The sequence below is a fragment of the Barbus barbus genome (assembly GCF_936440315.1).
Source record: "Barbus barbus genome assembly, chromosome: 45".
In the NCBI taxonomy this organism is placed as follows: Eukaryota; Metazoa; Chordata; class Actinopteri; order Cypriniformes; family Cyprinidae; genus Barbus; species Barbus barbus.
The window spans coordinates 23,660,085-23,682,637 of NC_136723.1; the positions used below are offsets into that span (position 1 = coordinate 23,660,085).

Consider the following 22,553-nt stretch of genomic DNA (forward strand, 5'->3'; position numbering starts at 1 on the left):
AAGCTGCCTTCAAATTTAAAAACTCTGGTCTGTACTCATAAAACGGCCCGCCTCCACAATCCGGCCTTTATTTTTGCCACTTCTATGTCTGGACTGCACGTGAGCGACAGTGCAACACATAAACAAGGTCAAAGACGACCTTAAATTCACACCAAGTACATTATAATGTTTTGACTTGAACATTCATTATAATGTTTTGACTAAAAGACACTGCACACTTCAAAACTAATATTACCAGGCATTTTCTAAAAGTGTCACTCAAGCTACGTGATTTCGGTATCCCTGGTGTGGGGACAGAGAGAGGGCGAGTGGGGTGGAAATAATGACATTGACAGGCCAATTAATTCTCCAAATCCCAGAGCAATTAACAGAGGCTGGTGGAACTGGAAGAACTGTCAATTAATGCAATGCTAGTGCACACATGCGCACGTATGCATGAACTCACTCACACACAAACACATCTGGGCACACACGGTCTGACTCTCTAGCAAAGGACACGCATCGATATGTTCCACTCTCATTACAGACAATGGTCAAACATGCATCTAAATACACTGAAAACGAAACCTAAACCGTTAATGGCCATTGATCAATCCGACCAATCAGAGCTCCCAGCCTCGGGCCAGGAAGAGGACGGGTGTAATTATCCAAACATATCAGTGAATGATCTGTTAGGGGCTTTTTGCTTTGTTTGAATAGAAATAATCTATTTCCTTCTTTAATTCATCCTTTAATTTCATTTTCCCGGTCGCCAAGCAAACACAGGATATCTTTGTGTTCCCATGGCAACCGCAGTTGCTAGGCAACACAAAACTCTCAAACATCCATTCCAGAACTCTGACAGATGGAACGAGAGAGAGAGAGAGAGAGAGAGACAGACAGAGAGAGAGACAGAGAGAGAGATGTGAATGAGGGAGGAGGAGGAGGGGTGGACAGGCAGAACACAAATGAAGAAACCAGGAGGAGGGCAGATAGAAGAATAACATCATAACAACAGATCGGGAGATCCACAGGAGCTGTGAACGCCTCCCCCGGGCATCAAAGCCATGAGACGCATGCAGAAGAATAAACTGCAGCCGACCGGCTCAAAAAGAGGGCAGAGAGAATGGTTTTACGATGCGCGCGATCGAGGACGGTGTGTGCTGTGTCCTTTGACAGCTCTGGCCTGTCATCGTGAAACCATTACTGACGATAAAGAGGGAGGCGGGGTCTGAATGATAAGTGATGGTTTGGGCCAGGAAATGAAGAGACGTATTACAAACAAGTACGCTGACTCACGGCAGAGCAATCGTGGCTATTGGCGGTATCTGGCCTGACGGGACAAATGAAGAGATGCGATCGTACGTCTGAACTAACAAAATATTCATGACTTTCATGTGAAATGCATAAGAGTGGTTTAAAGGATTAGTCCATCCAAAAATTAAAACTGTGTTATCGTTTCCTCACCCTCAAGTTGTTCCAAACTTGTTCACCTTTCTTTCAAAGCACATTAAAAGAGAGCTTTGCAGAATGTTCAAGCCACTCTTTTATACATCAAAAGCATAGTGACCACTAGCTGTCAAGCTCCAAAAAGGACACAAAAAAAAATGTAAAAATAAAAACACAAAAATTATTATACCTTTGGCACTAGGGCTGTGCGATTAATCGAAATCGAATCGCAATCGCGATTTGCTAATCGCAAAGCCTGCGATGTGGACGCGATATTACTCTGTTCCAGAGCATATGACTGCCAGCCTTGAGTGACAGTCTTACTAACCAATAGAGTGAGCGCACCTCCGTTCTCCCCAATCAGCACTGCTCTAGCCAACTGCGTAAACTCCCACCATTTAAAAAGGGTCAGATCGAAAGTTAGGCAAATTGAAACTAAAGAAAAACATATGTAACTACAGCTTCGAAATGACAGACAATGAACAAAAAAGGTAATTTGCAAGAGCTGCGTCACAACGCATATCAAGAGCTCCCTTATCGGTTCTGCTTTCATTACTGGAGAATAAAAGATACATTTTTAGATGTTTTTATTAGTAGGCTACATGAACGTAATCTTACACATTTTATTTCCCCAACAGATCAATTTGAAATAAATTTATAATGCATGTTCACTAATTCAGAAGACCGCACACAATGCTGCGCGTCTCCCGGGTCTCACGGACGAGCCGTTTACACGCAGCCTGTCTCGTAATGCTCTTTTATACTTACGGCCTTGTGCCCGGTTCTGCTACGCAAGTCTCTCACGAGCGCATCTGCCAATATGGACGAGGCAACCTGTGTCAACTCTCGCCTGGCTCCGTGTTTAAAATGAATGTAAATTAAGTCTAACTGCTTGCCAATTTCACAGGGATGAAATGAAACATTCAGCACATTTCCCACTTGTTCTTGAAATCCCAAAAACTTAATTTATAAATCAGCCCGTGTAACATGTAATTCTTTAATAATTGACTAAAGAAATACAGTTCTTTATTTATAAAAAAATAAACAAATCTTTCCTGTGAAATTCAGTAATTCTGTAATAGTAATACCATTATAATCTTCCCTGCAGAAACACACACACACACACAAAAAAAAAAAAAAAAAAAAAAAAAAAAAAAAAAACTGTAGAACCCCTCCCAAAACACAATAGAAAAATGTAATGGATTTAAGGGTTATAATGAGAATTGTATTGGTTTTAATGTAAACTATAATGGTGTCTACTGGTATTTGATGCATTCTATTGGTGGGATGTAATCTAGCAGATGACAACCAATAGAACAACAGTAATTCCTATTGGAATAATGCCCAAAACTATTGGAATAATGTTTTTATGGAAAATATAAGAATTTATGTGATGGTTTCTATGATTTTATTTTATACATTTTTTTCAACAGGGTAACGATACTCATACTGTGCTGCACATTATTGATAATATTGAGCTGAAGGTCGACTTTGCAAATTTAAAAATCGCAAATCAAATCGCAAAATGTGTAAAAAAATAAAAAATAAATAAAAATATATATTTTCCCCAAATCGCACAGCCCTATTTGTCACTATATACTAGGGATGTAACGATTCGATTCATGATTTTGAGTTCACGATTTTGTTTTACAAAATGAGAATTAAGACAAATGAATGTCTTAAATCATGAAATGAAACGGCAGACGAGCTGAATGATATGGAGTCAAAACAATGCCGCATATATGACAATGCCGCGAAAATGAAAGTATTTGAGAAAAAATTACGTGCTTTTGGTAAACAAAAATAAAGAATTGCAAAATATAAATGAAACGGAGCAAAAGCAATGATTTTGCTATACATATTTTCCATGGCCATATATACTCATTTATTTGCAACGCAAAAGTCAAGTTTGAGCTTGCGATACCGTTTTCCACTTTGCACCATGTTTTTGCGCGTCTCACTTTGTGGCACTGTTTTGACATGGGGGTGGAGTCAAGGGATGGGGGCGTGTACAACAGGCCTGGGCATGCCTCCCTGGAAGTGACGTCATCGGGCCGAGATGCAGATCACAACTGATCCAGGCCCAATCATTGAGCAGAGGCATGCGGGTGGATCGTTTCCTTTTATTCACTGGCTTTAAAACATGCATGTTTTCATTTTATTAATATGTATGTGTGTATTAGCAGCGTATGCTCAAGTTAAAAAAGTTGTTAATATGAACATCTGCTCTTTATTTCTCTCAATGTGCACACTTTTATAGCATTAAAATGTGTATCGTTTCATTTGCTTAACTAAATGTGTATTAACAGTTAAAATCTCTTAACCTGTGGGAGGACGCTAGCGCACATCGTTCTTAAAAGGAAACGACCCACTCGCATGCCTCTGCTCAAAGACGGTGCCTGGATCAGTTGTGATCTGCGTCTCAGGCCGATGACGTCACTTCTAGCGAGGCATGCCCAGGCCTTGTACACGCCCCCGTTCCTTGACTCCACCCCCATGTTAAAACAGTGCCACAAAGTCAGACACGCAAAAACATGAAGTGCAAAGTGGAAAACGGTATCACAAGCTCAGATTTGACTTAAACGCAACAGAAAAGAAGTGTTGCAAATAAATTAGTAGATATGGCCATGGAAAATATTGCAAAGTCATTGCTTTTGCTCCGTTTCATTTATATTTTGCAGTTCTTTTTGTTTGCAAAACTTTTTTCTTCTTGCAAAACTTTTTCTTTTGCAGTACTTAAATTCTCTTGCAAATATATGTGGCATTGTTTTGACTCCATAGAATGAGACTCCGATTCACTTTCTGCCAGCAGGTGGCACTTAAAGCGTTTCCTTGGTTTCCGCTGTAAACAAAGCAGCACTACACTTATGAACTGTAATATGCATTATACAGAGGCAAGATGAAAAGAAAAAAAAATATCAGCTAAACTTTTCTAAAGACAGTAAGTTCCCCTCAGACATACATTCATATAAACTTCTACCCCTAACCGAATCGCGATTTGTTTAGCATCTCAACCGATTTGAATCGTCACATATATGAATCGATTTTCTACCGGCTTGCGGTTAATCGTTACATCCATATACACAAGGCTTCTGAGCTATACAGTAGATTTGAGTGATAACAGACCGACATTACAGTCACTATTCACAGAAAATATCTTACATGCAAGTGAATTATTTAAGGGCGAGATTTTAATTAAAAATTGGCTGAGTATAATTTTTTTTTTATATTTTTATGATGAGACATAGTATTTAAATTGAATTAAAATAATATTAATAATAAGTTTAATTTACTTCAATATATTAATTCTGATTTAATGGAAAACAGCAGCTGGGAGTTTCTCCAAAACATTTACTTTGGTGCCCTACGGAATAAAGAAGAATGAAGAATGTTCACTTTTCAGTGAACTACGCCTTGAACATCCCCATCTACATCTCTGGTCTCCTTGTTAATGCTTGATTAGTAGCACTGCAGCAACATAACATTTTATTTCTGTGCAGGATTCAAGACCTTGTTCCAAAAATTCAGCTGGCCGCAATAATGAAATTCATGTCACCTGCCACAAAGTGAAGCATCCTAACGAGAAAAATAACAAAAGAAGAAGAAAGAGAGTGCAAACGAGAGAGAATTGCACTGCAGTGCAGCATCGCTGTATCATAGACCGAGATCGCAGACCAATAAATCATGTGTCATGGAGAGGGGGGATGGAGAGACATCATTATCAGCCCAAAACTTGCTGTCAAACTGTCTCGTTTGTGCACAGATACATGCACACAAGCGTGCGTGCACCGGGTCGCCAATGTCGTTCGGCTAAACAGGACTATTCATCTTCGCCCTGAGCTGCCCTGCGTTATTTATTACAGTCAGTCGTGACTTCCCAGACAGGACGAAGACTTAAATAAAAGGCATCAATGCAACAAGCTTATCGATCTGCAGAGCATGCAAGATCTTTGGTGCGTGTAGGTCATGGAAGAGTTTGGGCAAAATGGCTTTCGTTTAACCGGTGAGGGTAGAGAGAGAACAGTGGTAGCTGCATAATGCTACGCTTGTCTGGCACAATCAAAGGAGGAACATGAAGCTTTTTCTCCCATTGCGCCAGACAGTTATTGGTCACGTGGCTCAGAAGGACTGTTAACCATTTCAAAGCTTTCAATGCTAGGAAAAATGCATTCAAAATAATCAATGTTGACCTAGGTATAAAACTTCAGCACATGATACTTTTAACCGCGGGGATTGCTGAGGAGGAAAAAAATATCACTGACTTGGAAAAACAATCCTCTTGCTCCATAGTTCAATATTTATGAATGCTTCTCATATTATAATATGTATAGACGGCATTATCTAGACCATTCCAGATGTTCCAGTAAATCGAGTTCTTCTGCCAATAAAGTCAGACATCAAATGCCCAGTTTTTCCATGCAAACATCTTCATGGCTGTGACTGTCAAACCAAATTAGATCAATGGAGGACATTCTGGGCCGACAGACACCCCTGAGTCTGAGCTTTTCATCCTTGTGTTGCTCTCTACATCTCCTGCTAAGCAAGATTCATTTCTATTAATTTCTCATGCAATTTTAATGGTAAAAGCTACTTGTTGATCCCTATTAGGTCTCATATTATCACAGCTAGGGTAGAGTCTTAACAGTGGGAAGCATGAAGGAGTTTTTGCAATAAATCAAGAAGGTCTGCTAAAAAGAAACTAAACATTTGAGAAACCATGCAACATTAGCTTTTTTAGGGCATTACGAGCATATGCACATCATCAAAAAGAACAAAAATAGATCAATAGGTCGCAGCTATCACGACTAGGGCTGTCGCGATTTGTAGATTTTATTCGACTATTCAATTTTTAAAAATCCTCGTCTTCATTTTTCTCGCGCCGACTAACCGGCAAAATACCGGAAGTGGCACATTTCACGGACGAGAATCCATAAAACACATTATTAGACTGTTTTCCAAGGCTGCATGATATATTAAACCCATTTAATATATTGTGAATTCACAAATTAAATAATTATATGCGATGCAGTTCATATACAGCATATGTGCTTTAATTATTTACATGCATGTAGGTTAAGTACGTACGTCACACAGCGGCTCCGTTCACAGTAGTTCCACAGAAACATTTACATGTGTGGAGCGTCTCAAACTCATCTCTGCTTGTTGTTGTGAGTTTGGGTTTATTACAATGTTCATCTGGGAACACAACGTGCACCATTTCATCAGATTTGTGAGGTAAATTATTTATAAATCCACGCAAACACGAAAATACATCACGGTTTCAAAATAAAAGATCAAACACTCACTCTGAGTTTACACATTTTGATGTCCACATATTCATTTAATTACAGCAGCTATAGCACTTCTGTCCTAAAGAAATGGCCAAATATTAAAGATTAATTGGACATTTGAATTAAATGGTGCTTGGTCAATATTCAACAAGGATTAGATCGCGCAGTAATGTGTAAAAACAATCATCCGGCCATCAGCGCCCCCGGCAGGCCTTTGTTGTTATGTGTAATCTACATTAGCCTATTGTTTATAATACATTATATATTTTAACAGTTTTGTTCAATAAAACCATGTGATTTCTTGCTTTTGATACTTTATTTTGAACTAATTATTATTGCATCATTGCTATTATATATATATATATATATGTATTTTAAGTAATTTTAAAGGCTATTGTTCACATATCTATTTTTATTATCCCAAAAAAATTTTTATAAGAATTATAGGGCCCTATGAAATCCGTTTTATTTCCAAATTCAGTTTTCCATTTTTTAATTTTTCTATACTCTGTTTTAATGGTTAAATAAAATGTTATTAATCAAAACACTTTAGTTTTTCCGTTTTATCTTTACCAAATTTTGTTTTGAAAAAGGGGAAGTCGTGGCCTAATGGTTAGAGAGTCGGACTCGTAATCGAAAGGTTGCGAGTTCGAGCCCCCGGCCGGCAGGAATTGTAGGTGGGGGGAGGGAATGTCCAGCGCTCTCTCCACCCTCAATACCACGACTGAGGTGCCCTTGAGCAAGACACCGAACCCCCAACTGCTCCCCGGGCGCCACAGCATGGCTGCCCACTGCTCCGGGTGTGTGTTCACGGTGTGTGTGTGTGTGCGCATCTGGATTTTTTTGTGGATTTTAATGGTCCCATTAATTTTAATAATCAAAAGCATCTACAATTACTTGATATTATTTATTTAAAAAAACAACGCTTTTTTTTTTCCATAAGTACTGCACATTTACATTTTTCTCCTAACTGAATTCTGGTAAATAATATTGCTGATAAATACTCCTTTAAAAAGTGTTTTTTGATTATAATTTTATTAGTAGTAGACTAGAACACGTGGATGTGTTGTCACTTACACTATAATACTGAACTTTGATTTCAGTGATTTGGACTGAGATGGACACTTGCTTCTTGCACTCTACTTTTGCTTTAAAAAAAGGATTTCATAGAAATTTGGATTTCATTTGGTTTAATAAAATATTCTAAAGTAAAATTGTTTATTTTTTGTGGGAAATTTATCATTTAGATTAATCGAAATAAAAATAGTCATTAGTGGCAGTCCTGATCACAACCTAAAAGAACTAGCCTACAAAAAGCCAGCAGTAATGTATATCGTTGCATACATCATGCAACATTTGGTTCATCAAATAAACATGAAATGCCACAGCAACAAGGGTTAAAAGACAAAGACAGAAGGGAAGCATTTGATTAAGCAACCAGTCCCTGAGTCATTATCTCCTTCCACTGGTCAGATGCAAAACTGGGACATTTGTCATTCAAATTCAGCATGTGAACTAGCGGCACCGCAGCAGCGGACTTCGGTTTCCTGCATCATGTCTTTCTTTAGAGGACCTGAAATATTTGCAAGCTTCAGATATTTGCATTAGTGAAAATCCTTCTTTCACTTAATGTACTTGTTGTTTAGACCCATCAACATGACACATGCATAGCGGCTTGGCTTCCCTGTTAAGATCACGAACAGGTTTCCCACTCAAATAGACCACTTGTTTATATGTGCATAACAGTTTGTAATAGTGACTCATCTTATACTACACAGTAACACTTTTGTAACATCACTGACAGCCTAAAACATGCAGCCTATGAAAACAAATAAAAACACATATGACCACTTATTACTATTTTCTGCATTTTAGTTAAGATTATTAACTACAAGAGGTGCATCCTGGAATGCTTTTCAAACAGTACTGAAGAAGTTCACTACGCATAAGACACTTTTCGACTGCTTTTCCTTCACCATCTGATTCATACTTGTGATTTTTTTCAGCTGTTTGGACTCTCATTCTGACGGCACCCATTCACTGCAGAGGATCCATTGCTCAGCAAGTGATGTAACGCTAAATTTATCCAAATCGGTTCTGATGAAAAAACAAACTCTTCTACACTGGACGGCCTGAGGGAAAGTACTTTTTTCAGCAAATTTAAATTTTTGGGTGAAATATTCCCTTAATTAATTACTACTTTTTCCATCAACTCTCAAACCCCAGGTGGGGAAACCCTGTTCTAACAAATCTAACCATTTTGTTGGTTAAAACCGGTGATAAGAATCTCAGCTACCCTAAAAAGGCGCTATCAGCGTGTTATTGTGCATGTGTGCAAAAAAGAAAAAACAGTAAAGAAAGAGAGAGAAACCACTGAAGGAGATCCTCACTTGGGACTTCAGTCACAGAAGTAAGTAAAAATGAAAGTTAATCAAAATCTGGGGCTGGCTGCCGTGTTCCCATGGTGCCTTCACAGCTCACACTTCACACATTTCAGCAAACGCCTTTTCTCCAAAAGTGGAAAAAAGCATGCTTTCACTTCGGTACCTGAGGTTATTTGGGCATATGCATTCATCACATAACACGAGAATTTGTATGACACACTGTAAGACAAAGAGTTTAACTGTTCAGGTGACTAATGGAGAAAAGCAGACATAACGGCCAGTGGTTACAAAGAACAAAGAGCTGTCTTTGAGTCGGCAGATAAGAAAAAAGGAAGAACAAGATCCTTATTTAGCTACATGGTGATTAAAATGTCCTCCTCAAGGGTCTGGGGTGTTTTTTAGCTTATTCTAAGAATTACTCTGTTTGCATCCTCAACAATGGCCTTTTTACAAATCTGAAATGACGACAAAGAACGTCTGACCTTTTTACGAGGCAAATCTGGCTCAAAGTGACATGAAAGATTGAGAAAACTCACCAATCTTCTGGTTGAAGATTTTGTCAAACGTCAGTTCATCCCTCTCTTCCAGGTACTTCTGCATGACACTCCGAATACTGTAAGAAAATGGGAAAAAAAGTCTTTAGTTCAAAACTTTACATGCAAAACAAACACCATCCAAACCCCACATCAGCTAAGGCCCATCTCGCCCTGAGAGAAAGGCAAGTGGATTTTTCAGCCAGCCTCCTGCGCTGCCCTTCCACCTCGATCCCGGCCTTAGTTTAGGTCTTTCCACAACCACCTGCTCAATTCTCCGCCCATCGCTTCCCAACGGAGGGCATTGCCACGCTGCCCTGGGAGAGGGTGTTAATGAGCAGCAAGTTTGGGAGACTGAATCAATTAGCACCCCCTCCAAGGGCTTATTATCACCCAACCACAGCCCCACAGAGTCAGAGTGCAGGTCAGGGAAGATGGGAGTGTCCCCAAACATGCTCCTGCAGTCCTGGACCAGACACAGACACCCCTGTAGTGAGTGACCTGACACATTACAGTAAACGGACAGGGCTGATATCAGGACTGCTAATATAAATTGTGCGATGATGAAGACTCATTACATATTTAGGGTAATTAAGTTGGCGATATAAAATTAAGCAATACTGTGAATATTATGAAGATGCAATGCAATTTATATTTAGCCATTAAGTTATATCAGTGTGACAGTGTGCAAAAAATGCATAGAAAAGACAAACGGTCCATTTCAATGAATCAATTCATGGCTCTGACTCAACTATATGTTTGAATCACTATAAAAAAAATTAACTAAACCATTTTAATAAGTTCAAAAGTTTGGGGATTTTATTTTTCTTAAACTGACACTTTTATTCAGAAAAGATGCATAAAATTGATCAAAAGTGACAGCAAAGACCTTTAGAATGTTACAAAAGATTTCTATTTCAAATACATGCTGTTTCGGGATTCATCAAAATTCTGAAAAAAAATAAGTGTCATGTTTCCACAAAAATATTAAGCAGCACAAAGGTTTCAACACTGATAACATTAAGAAATGCTTGTTGAGCAGTAAATATGCATATCAGAATGATTTCTGAAGCATCATGTTACATTGAAGACAGGAGCAATGATGCTGAAAAGCAATGATGCAGCTTTGCGTCACAGGAATAAATAACATTGTAAAATATATTCAAGTAGAAAAGAGTTATTTTGAATTGAAATAATATTTCACAACATTCCTGTTTTTACTGGATTTTTAAACCATATAAATGCAGCCTTGGTGAGGATAAGAGACTTTAAAAACACTAAAAATCTTACTGTCCCGAAACTTTAGAACTATATTATACAAAGGCAAATCTACCTATTTATTACCATGTTTTTGTTATATTAGTGAATATAAAATAAAATAATTAAATATTTCATCTAATTCTAGCATTGAACATTCTAAAAACACCCTACAAGTAATTTCAGAGCAAATACATAAATAGTGATGCATCAAATCAATATAGGCTTAAAAATAATATTTTAGCGCCCAGCCCTAGTAAATGACTTAACATTACTGTAAAAAGCTAAATCTGATATTTGGACTACTCGAGTGGCTGAAAGCTCAAGCCTGCCATGATCTCTTTTAAGACATAAACTTTTCATTTATTAATGACTACATGTTTTACTCACACACCGCATTCCTTTTTTTATTGCCTGACCTACATTATTAACTGACCTTTAGCATCTCAAAAGTGGTAACTAGTTCAAAACCACTGACTAATGGATACAATTTAAAATGCAGGATTTCACCCGCGCAGGAGATATTGCATTCAACCACAACATCCGTGACCCCTCACTGCTTGTCTCTCTCTGGATTCAGACACATTCATCTCTTTCTCTGTCTGTCTGCAATCGCATCAGTTCCGTCCCACGGTCCAACGTCTACGTGACTGAAACAATCTCCAGTCTCTTCCACTCGTCTCGCTGTCAAACAATCCCGCCAGCTCCTCAAACACTTCCAGTCATGCTGTCAAAATCTCACCTCTCTGCCAGCGGGCTCACGACTGGCCCGAGGAGAATGTAGCAGAGCTGCGTTATCTCTCTCCGCCGCTACTTTCTATGCCGGCAAAGGACAAAGTACCTTCTATTTATTAACAAACGCTTTTGTTGTAACATCAGGTTACGCTTTCTTATGCACGCTGGATCATTTCAGCTGCCAATATGGGATATCGATACGGTTCTCTTATACCACAGGGGTTCAAAAACGCTTACTGAACAACAACAAACAAGTGCTTGAGTGTCACAAAAAGAATTTGACGTTAAACGACAGTGTTAGTCAGAAGGTGCAGCTAGGAGTGGCATGAAGCTTATGGATCTCATAATAATGCTAATGATGGGGACACTGATGTCAACGGCTAATGCTTTCACTCGATCTGTGGTAATGCTGCCCTGCTGCGAACTACAGTAATCCCTCAGAACAAACAGAGCCACTAAAGCAGACTAATCACAATGAGGAGCGGATGTATGGTTTACCACTTTGCCGAACGGAAAAGCCAACCCTTGTTATCGTTTCAGATTCGTACCGTGCATTACCGCATCATCCGGGGAGGCTAAATAGCCCACCGGCACATGCATCATCTCGGCCCAGGGAGAGACATTTATATTAGCCAAGATATTCTCGGTTCAAGATTTCAGAACCATCACGTTAACAAAAACATCTTTAAAGATCAAGGTGGCACAAATTCAAATTCTATTAGCATGCTAAAAAAGGCATGAACACAGAGGCTTATGCAAGCAAAATTTAACAAGCAATTAAAGCAACAAGTTAAACAAAATGATTCCATCTATACCAGCGTTTACCACAAAAGTTTGTAAGCTATGGAGCATGGTACATTTTAAAGGTAAGTGCATCAATTAGGTGCTTCAACCCATTTTCAGGGATCATACCAAACAGTCTTTGCATTGACTTGTAGCTGGTGGACTTTTTAAACCAAAATCAGTTTAGTTGTGATAGCGTCACATTCAGATTGGTGTTTTTAGAAAGCCAAACTATCTGAATACAACAACATCAAGTTTATATTATTCTTATGCCCAAGACAGTAATATATTACAATTGAATGTAATTTTACAACATTATCAGCCCAAAGACAGAAATACAGTACTATTGTCAAGGTGTGGTCATATTTACAGTGGTTCAGCAAATATTCATGGGTGAAATCCAGTCATTCCAATAGGATTCAACAGGATCAGGATTTTTGCTTGAAAGCAAAAGCTTTCCCCACACAGATTTCACAATGGATTCAAACTGTTCACAACAATTTGCTGTGATGACCAATAGAAAATGTCCTGTTTGGTTTGAAAGTGACTTCTGTGTGAGCTGTGCTTCACGCATCTCTACACTATTGACATTATACAATGGACCTTTTGCCATGCAAAATTTCACCAAAATAAATGTAAATAAGTTAATTTTTCATAAGTGACACTTTACACTACAGTAGTAAAGTTACAATACTGTCCTAGTTTCGCGTTAAACCCTTGCAGCAGTCTAGGTAATTAAACATTGGGAAACTCTATATACCATCACATGCTGAGGAAAAGTCTAAACAAGGCCTTAATAGCCCATATTTCCAAGAAAGGGATGCATTGCTACCTGTGCACTTCTTATCTGTTTACCTGACAACAAAACTGGCAGCTACACTGAGATCACTAATCACTTTTAAGTGTTATATAAACTTTAAAAACATTCCAACTACTGCAATTCCACGAAGGCGCAGGCTATACTGAGACACATGCTCACGTAAACTGTACAATAAAAGCTTTGTGTTCAACTACAGGCTTTACATTGTAAACTGACAGCCGTATCACCACAGTGATCCAATGAGATGAGCAAACTGTGAAATATGAAATACCATTTCCTATTTCTAGGGCCTCGGTTTGTTACCAAAGCAGGTCTAAATAACATTTACAATGTTCAGTCACCCAATGGGGTAGTAAACGGCCAAATAACTACATAAAATAGTCAGTTTAGCACTTTTATGGTTTTCAGACAGTGGCCATAAAAAAAAATCCAATACACACAAGGGACCTCACATGATATCCAAGACGACAGGTACAAAGACCCTAGTTAACAATATTTTAGGCCCATCTAATTATGTTTAGTATAGGTTTACTACTTCTAGACACCATCAGATTCCTTGCTTTCAGTGGGACAAGAATTGTTGAATGTCTAGCTAATATGAACTAATTCAATCTGACATTTTTATATATTGATTATTTGATTAACTGATTAACTTATTTGGATTAAAAAAAAATCATTTCCATCAGTTATTTACAAAATTGTTATCCCACATCCTGCCCAATGTTGTCCTCCAAACAATTCCAAGGCAATGAAAACAAATTGTGAATATATAGGCTGTGTGGAAAAAACCTATTGCTTAACATTTGAAAGCAGAAGTTAAAAACAAAAGCACAAACTAAAAGTTAACTGATACGAGGTGCAAGAAACACATTCATCATCGGAACATATTACATGTATAGTCTAATATAATAGATGCTGTCTGCTTCAACGTTTCCAAGATCTAAGCATTCAAAACAGTCACACAAAACCCAACAAAGGGCATTTGTAAGCCTGATTGCGTATGTAAGCCAAAATGTGAAGGCAATGTCAGAATTTGGACCTGTTTACAATGAATATCACCCTCAACCCGGAGCAAATCTACAGGTGATAAGAGCCATTGATTCACACGGGAGACTTTTCCCAGCAGGCCTCAGTAACTGCTGAACAACCTCAAAAACACTAAACACAGCACAAAATGTCTGACATTAGCTTTTTAACAAAATAATTAGGATTTAGCCAACGCTAACAAAAAAGTACTTTAGTGTTTCCACGGTATCAGATACTACAGGCCTGATTATCACATTCATAACATCGTATTTACATGTTATTCTTAAGTATTTAAATAACATGGTATATTACTAAGCTATATACGAGTAGATAGTGTAAAAATACCATGGTGTTTTTTGTAAACAAGAAAGCAGCAAACCCTGTGTGTAACGTTACATGTGAGGCCATTGCGAAGGATGGTGACAGGAAATCGCTTATTTAACACCAAATTACAGGAATATTCAGTCAAAATGCAGTGGACATTAATACCTCAATATGTTGACATGTCAACCCACCGCTTCACAATAACATATTAGGCGTCACGGGTATGAATTAACTGTCTCACACTCGTTTCGCTTACCTGGGTTCAGGAAGGATGATTTTCTTGCTCGCGCGGGCCGCTGGAGTCGATTTGCTCTTCTCCATCGCCATCAGGTAACTGACATCGGCGAGAACTGCTTCGAGGTCCGCCATCTTCGAGCCCTCTGGGTCGAACCGAGTCGCTAACGGTACCAGAACCGGCCGTGAGGGGACGGTGGACGGACTCAGCACGAGACGAGCGCGGGAGCTGTGGTGGTGATGCGCGAGAGAGGCGCGAACATCTATCCCAGCCTCAGTTCTTTTATTACCGGTTTTTTGTTTTTTTTCAGAAGTCTCTCAGAAATCAACCATCGTGGCTGAAAACTGAAAAAGCAGAAGGAAGGGGGAAAAAAAATCCACCCTGAAAATCTATGGGTTGCTTATCTATGAAGCAACGTCACCCTCAGGTCTACTGGAGCAGCAGAAATGGCTTCGAGAGGAGAAATATATGTGCATGGCATCACCGACAGGTCCGGATATTTTCAAAAACAATAATTCTAGATGGAGATAACGATAATATCGATTAATCGATTAACCCCCATCCAGCACCCACCGCTTTGGGTGAGTTTAACGCGAAGAACCCGCCTGCAGGTGTAACGACCGTCAACTAAACGACATGCGAGTTAATTTCAGCCGCCGTCTGTGCAGATGAATGCAAATAACGGGCTGGTTAACTACAAATACATGCAAGCTGGCCAGGCAGTGTCACAAATGGATGATGCTCAAATCAAAACCTCAATGCAATGCCGTTAAAACCAACAAAATGCAGAACATAAATCGTAACGAGCTACGGTATTAAAAAACTGACCAAATCCCCAATGCATGACAACAGACGCCGATATTAGCCACAGCACGCACACTCTTCTTAAAAAGCGGAAAGATGGTGGAAATCTGAAGCCCAGTGGATGGAGAAACATAAATAATGCGACACGAGCAGCTGGATTGTTCTCTGGATATCCAAAAAGCATTCAAGATCTAAACAGCACATGCATGTGTGTAAATATCCTGGTATTATCACAAACAAATCCCCATTTTTGTGATTCGATGCCTGTCACTCCTCTTGATCCAAACTGGTTGTCTTGATCTCAGAAGCACATTAAAGAGACTAAATTATAGTTTGGATGCAAGTCCACTGCCTCGTGCATCAATGCAGTTTTCCTCTTAAACTGGATTTGCTTGCTCGTCAATTTATTTATGTAATGAGAGGTGTGCTCTAAAAGATATTGCTCTACTGTAAGCTACAGATGAGATCTTGCTCTACTGTAAGCTACAGATGAGAGGGGGGCGCTAGAAAAGGAAATAAGCAAATGTGAACGAAAGCAATCCGAGTTTCCTTCTTCTAAAAAAAAAAAAATGGTGCCACAAAACGTGTTCAGATGAAACTTCAAAACAGGATTGTACATAAAAACCCAGCTAACTTTACTGTGATTTAGTTGTGAATAAAAAAAACACAAAATTAAAGCGTTCACCCAGAAATCTGTGCGCTTGATCTCGTGCGGAACTTCATGGACGAACTCTGGACGAAACTCGAGAAAACGACGTGTTTTTAACCCCGACACGCTTCGTTCAGGGGTTTCAGATGCACTTTCTTCCAAAAGACGTCTGGTTTGGGTTTCTCGATGTTAGAAAGCACTCTTTTGTTTCCCATCCGTGTTTGGGTCGCGGATCCAAGTCATCGCTCAACAAAAACACTACATCCGTCCAGATAAAGCACTCCAGTCCGGTCCCGGGAGACACTGCTTCTTGAGGATCCCCTGTGGTTAATCCAGATGGACTATTTTCTTGTTTTAGTGCTTGAGTGTGAGTGAGCTGAGCCCCACGGCGCGTCGTGAAGTGAAATTCAGGTTTTTCTGCGAGCTGCACTTCCTCCCAGCGGCGGAGTCGCTGCAAAACCCGGCGCTGGAGCGCAGCTGGACTCCAGGAAAGCACTTCAATGCCTTTTCATTTTATTCACTGACGCTGTTGTTCGAGTTGTTTTAGTGCTCTTTTGTTAAACTTCTTTTACTGAATTGATTTACGCAACGTATGCATGTATAAAAGCGTCTGATAAATGACTAAATGTAAAAGCGTAAAAAAACTACTACGGCGAAGACTTGAGTTATGAATATTAAATAGATCCTGCTGACGTTGAAGCGGCCAGTCACGTTACCTCATAAATATTCATGAGTCGAATCTTCCCCATAGAAGGATGTTTCATTCGCCGTCTGCTAGGCGTACTGGCGTACGTCATCGTGCGTAATTAATATTCATAAGCCATGGCTACATCATAGTAGCAAAGTGTAGTGGCTGCGCCATAAATAAAAATCATTGTGTAAGCGCATCCCACCTCTTTTATCAACAATGCATTTACAAAAAAGCTTTTTTTTTTATTTTTTAGGGGGGTTTCTACTTTCAGTTCCTGGTCATAGGATCCAATCTGACAAACATTGATATTCAAACCCACTTTTGGGAACAAGTTGGAGCGTTTTCGCTTATCCTCCAAGAGAATTCTGATATTTAGTTTCTCATTAAAGCTGATTATTTTATTGCATGCCTTTCTTATGATCGTTTGGGATGATTGCTCCCTCTGGCGGAAAACATGTGAAAGTGCATTTTACTTCCTAGGGATAGATTAGCCAAAAATAAATTTCTGTCATGATTTAATCACCCTCTGGTTGTTTCAAACCTGTTTGAGTTTCTTTCTTCTGTTGAGCACAAAATTATATATTTTTAAGAACGCTGGTAACCAAACAGCTGACGGTAGCCATTGACTTCCATAGTATGGGGGGTGCATTGAAGTCAGTGGGTCCACCATCAACTATTTGGTTACCAACATTCTTTAAAATACCTTCTTTTGTGTTCAACAGAAGAAATAAACTCATACATGATATGACAAACGATGACAGAATTAAAATTTTGGAAGTGGCTATTTGCACTAAGTGTAAATAGCGATGGATTTTATTTACACTGTTAAAATACCAAGATTTTCTGCTATTTATACTACTTATTGCAAAAAGTGGCAGTACATTATAAAACAGTACGCAATAATAATGTATTGAGTGTCAATTATAGTTTTAATTCAAATTATTAAATGGATGCCACCTTATTGGGACAATAAAGCCCTCCCTAACCCAACCCGATACTTTTATTTTCAACTTTTTGATTATTTCCTTCATTTTTATTGAAAATAAATGCCTTTCTGATGCGATATGAGATTTGAAAAGAGAGAAAAAAAGTTTGGTAAAAGGCAGGCTCAAACTCGGGCCGATCGTGTCTAAAAGCATGCACCTTACCATCTACACCAGTGAAACTGATGCTGAATGAAAGTCTTTTTTTTGTTGACTAATGCAATCACATGCTGGTGGGTAGAGTTATTGTAAATGGCGTCTACCAACAAGACGGGCTATTTGCACTTAGTGCAAATTTTTGGGTCAACTATCTTTTTAAAAAGAAAGATTTTGAGCCAAAACAACTTATATAACCAGTTTTTGTACTAAAAGGCACAGCATTTAATATTTTTTTACTTGTTTGAAAGACAGTGTCCAAAATTCCTCAATGTTGCTCTGAGGTTTTAATAAACGCACTCTTTTTTGGACACAGATTTATAACAGGAGGTCAGTGAGGTTTAAGAAAGACAGTTTATTTAGCATCGGGCAGAAAGGGGCATGAGAGTTTTTGCAAGGAGAGGGGCGAGGAGAAATCCATTACTGCTGGATACGGCGGATGGACTGGATCTGAGGGGTCTGGCAATGGGAGCCAAACTCCTTGAAGTATTTGTACTCCCCACAGTGGCGGTCACACTCCATGATGTACTGGTATCCACGGTAACCAGGGAACTGGTAGCACACGAACCTGTCGCGTGCGGATCGAAGAACAGACAGCGGTGAACGAAAAATGCAAAAGGAAAAATGACAGAAGAACCCAAACAGATACTCACGCTCCGGACTGAACACGCATAGAGCCCACTTCATTGTTGCACCATCCCATAGCCTGAAGAGAGGGGTAGTCGTCACTGAGCTCTCCCTTGCGACCCAGATAGTTCTCCCTCTCAAAGATAGTCATTCTGCACTCCCTCTGGTTCTGGATGGAGTTATATTAAGCATAATGTCAGCCAATGAGCATTTGTTTTCCAATGCAAACCAAAAATGGTCATTATAATATGAATTAAATGCAAAATGAGGTCAGATAAGGCAGGTTGGGTCAGTGATGTACGATGTGGTTTTAAAGCTTTGTGAACTTACAGCGCAGGAAATGGGTCTAAAGGAGGTCATTCTCTCGATGTGGTAGGCATTGCTTCCTCCAAAGGCATCGCACTGAGGATACTCACCACGCTCCAGCACAAACTGGTGACCCTGGTAATTTCCGTGCTCGTAGCCGACCCAGCTGAAGAAAAACAAGCGTTAAACCTCGGCTGAACTTGTGTGCCACAGTGTTGTTATTATTGAGTACTAAAGCTATCTTCTTAAATAAAATAAAACTGAAATTACATATAAATATTAGATGAAAAAAACTTGGCCTTGGCAACTAAATTAAATCAAATAAGTACTAAAATAACTAAAACTGTGATAAAAAAAATATAATTAAAAAATAGTTTTAAAAAAGACAAAAGCACATAACAAAAATACTAAACTTGAGCTAAAATTAAAATGAAAACAGAGAATTAAAAGCGAATGCAAAATACTATATATATAATACACTGAAAGAACTTGGTGTTGAAGTTCACTCAGAAATTTCACAAATAATTGCAAAGTAACATATATTACATTTTGAAGTAGAAAGACTGAAATTATATTCTTGTAAAACATACTCCAATAATCTTATCAAAAATGTTTTATTTACTACTAAAAATCGTTTTCATTTTTTTTAGTTAAGCTGAAATAAAATAAAATATAAATATTAGATTATGAAAAAATGTAAGGCTTAAACAAAAATAGAAAAAAATAGAAATGCCTTGGCAACTAACTGAAATGAAATTAGTTTAATTTGAAGTGCTGAAATAGCACTTATCAGTGAAAAAAAAAAAATTAGGGCTTAAAAGAAATATCAGACCAAAAAATGAACAAAAAAGACAAAAGCACACACACAAAAAATACTCAAATGTAAGCTATAAGCTAAAATTAAAATGAAAACTTAAAATATAAAAATAAAAGCAAATATTAATAAATACTTAAATGGTATATATTATATGTAAAAATCATGTAAATTTTCAATCAGAAATCGCAAGTAAATTTCCCAAGTAATTACAAAGAAATGGCGAATCACACATTGAGTTAGACTTGAAGCTTTGAAGTAGAAAAACTGAAATAGTATTTTCTTGAAAAACATACTCAAAATAATGTTTTATTTACATTGTCGAAAAATCATCTTTTACGAAAACAACACTGTGGCATCAGTTCGTGGATAAACGCATGAACGTTTCATTTCAGACCGTCCTTGTACATCAAAACATGCTCTTAAGTGACCTGCCTGTTCAAATTAAGGTTACATAAATAAAATGCCACATGGAATAAGGACACGCTTGTTAAACAAAACCCCTACTATTGCTCATGCTTAGTGATTTTAACAAACCATTAACCCCAACTTCTGCCACTTAACCAGCACTGTTATTGATAACACTTGAATGATAGCAGACGGACTCACATGAGCCACATCCAGAGATCTGAATATCATCTGAAGCCTAAACTGTTGATGTTGCTTTTGGCCTTATAGAGCATGTTTTTAACGTGAGTGAAGGGTCAGATCATGCTTTTTTCTTACATGGAGTCTCAGCTATAGCAGAAACCTCAGGAATTACGTAAACTATCAAACAAAGAGCTTGGAGAAAACACTCACGCTCCGCTCTCCACTCTCAATGAGCGCACGCTCTCGAAACCAAACTCCATGACGTTGCAGCACTCTGAAGTGAACTCATGGTGACGACCCTGGAAACACTCCTCGTCGTACACGATGATCTGGAAGACAGAGGTTGGGCACCTTTAAAGATTTCAAGGGCACAATTAAAGACTTGCATGTTGGGGAAAAGGCCAAATGGGATGTGAAGCACTATAAAAGCAGCAGTTACTCAACACCAGCGGATACATTCGAGGAAATATACTATCAAATTATAGCAAAAGCATCCAGATAACAACATTCCTGGAGCACTTGCGATCATTATGCAATCTTTTCAGACTCATGTAAGATTCCTTGGAAAATAACAGCTTGTTTTGGAGATCTTGATGAGTGACAGCATAGTGTCAAGCATGCACTGAAAAAAATTGGCGTGTATTGGAAATTGCAAGTAAATTTAATTGCAAAGAAAACAATGAATTAAACATGAAATTAGAAAAACGGAAAGATCTTTTTCTTGTAAAATGCACTTATGGTGCATTAAAAAAAAAGTTTTTTAAAAGGAACTAAACTTAAAAAAACTAAAAAATACTTAAACTTAGTACACAAAAATAAAAGCAAATGCAATAATTAAATAATACACTAAAAATGGTGTATATTAATTTTCACTCAGAAATTGCTAGTAAATTTCACAATTAAAAATAAAGTAACACACTCAATTAACTAACATTTTGGAGTAAAACATATTTAGTGTTTTCTTGTAAAATAACCAATAATCTTTTTTCATTAACAACTTCAGAAAAATATTTTTTTTTACAGCATACCTTCCAATGGCCAGAGAACTTGGTGCAATGGTGAGTCATCTCGTCTGCTTGAAAACAAAGGGCAAGTTGATACAAACAGTTCATAGCTCCAGATTAAACATAGAATTAGTCTCCGAAACTTCACTAAAGATAACAGTGATGACAAATCAACATCCCATACCTCTCACACACGCATCTGAATTAGACTAGACTTTACATTAGCACGGTCTGACTATGTGCTCTGTTTTTGAGTCATTCTCAAGTTATCGGACCAAACAGGAAGGCCTCTCTAATAGAAGCCGAGGCCTGTGGCGGTGTAAACGTATGAGGGAGGTGGGGGGACAGACAACGGGCCCGTAGCGGAGAAGAACTCACCTCGCTTCGATGCCCTTGGGACGTCCTGATGTGAGAGTGAAAGCTGGGCATGTGCATGTACCCTTTTAAAGCCTTCCCTGGCAAAGGGCCCAGTAAAAGCCCCAGCTCAGCAGCGAGGGAGGGGCCTGCCATTGTCCAGCTGACAAAGGAGGGGTTAAATCTATACAGCTGGAGAAGTGCAAACGCCACACTATCCCCGCCTGGATCCAGGCCTGGACGCTCGGACCTGGACACACTCGAGTCACATGCACATATGTGTTAAGGGCCGACGCGGATCTGAGACGGTGCATGTGCACGGGGGAGATGTGCCGGTCTTGGACCTGTTCCATATATGATGCTCTTGTTTTGGTTCGGCGAATGCATTGAAAATAATGATTGACAGCAGGGGAGGTCTACAGTGATGCTGTGAAGATGTCATACACCTACAGTAAATACCATAATAAAAGATATGAAATTATTCTAAAATATTAAAATTTACACAATAATATATTTAGCTTTTGTACAATAATGTACCATTTTAAAATAACCCCTGTTTGTGGCTCAGGATAATCAAAATTATAGATAACCTTTAAATATTTTGAGGAAAATAGTTGATCTTGGTCTCTATTTATTAATAGTTTGGAGATGTGAAAACAAAAAGTGAAAAAGCTATTGACATGCATTAAACAAAATAAATAAATAAACATTTATTAATCATCTTCACCTATATTATATTGATCAGGGTTTTTTTTCTC

General features: G+C 38.5%; 2 protein-coding genes across 2 annotated transcripts in view; both read right to left on the minus strand.

The window, feature by feature from the left end:
- Positions 1-16,710, minus strand: part of LOC306864286 (G protein-coupled receptor kinase 3-like) — a 62,404-nt gene extending 45,694 nt beyond the window's left edge. The window contains exons 1-2 of the mRNA XM_079408208.1: positions 14,838-16,710; positions 9,640-9,716 (exon numbers count right to left, since the gene is read on the minus strand). Coding sequence (XP_079264334.1) covers positions 9,640-9,716; positions 14,838-14,950 — 190 coding nt within the window. The 5' untranslated portion in view covers positions 14,951-16,710. The remainder of the gene's footprint in view (positions 1-9,639; positions 9,717-14,837) is intronic.
- A 1,809-nt stretch (positions 16,711-18,519) lies between these two features.
- On the minus strand, positions 18,520-21,504 carry LOC306863906 (beta-crystallin A4-like; the record flags this gene model as incomplete). Its single annotated transcript, XM_079407500.1, has 5 exons — positions 18,520-18,667; positions 18,753-18,895; positions 19,057-19,198; positions 20,648-20,766; positions 21,466-21,504. 5 exons carry the CDS (start codon positions 21,502-21,504, stop codon positions 18,520-18,522), a joined length of 591 nt encoding a protein of 196 aa, XP_079263626.1.
- Positions 21,505-22,553: the final 1,049 nt, after the last annotated feature.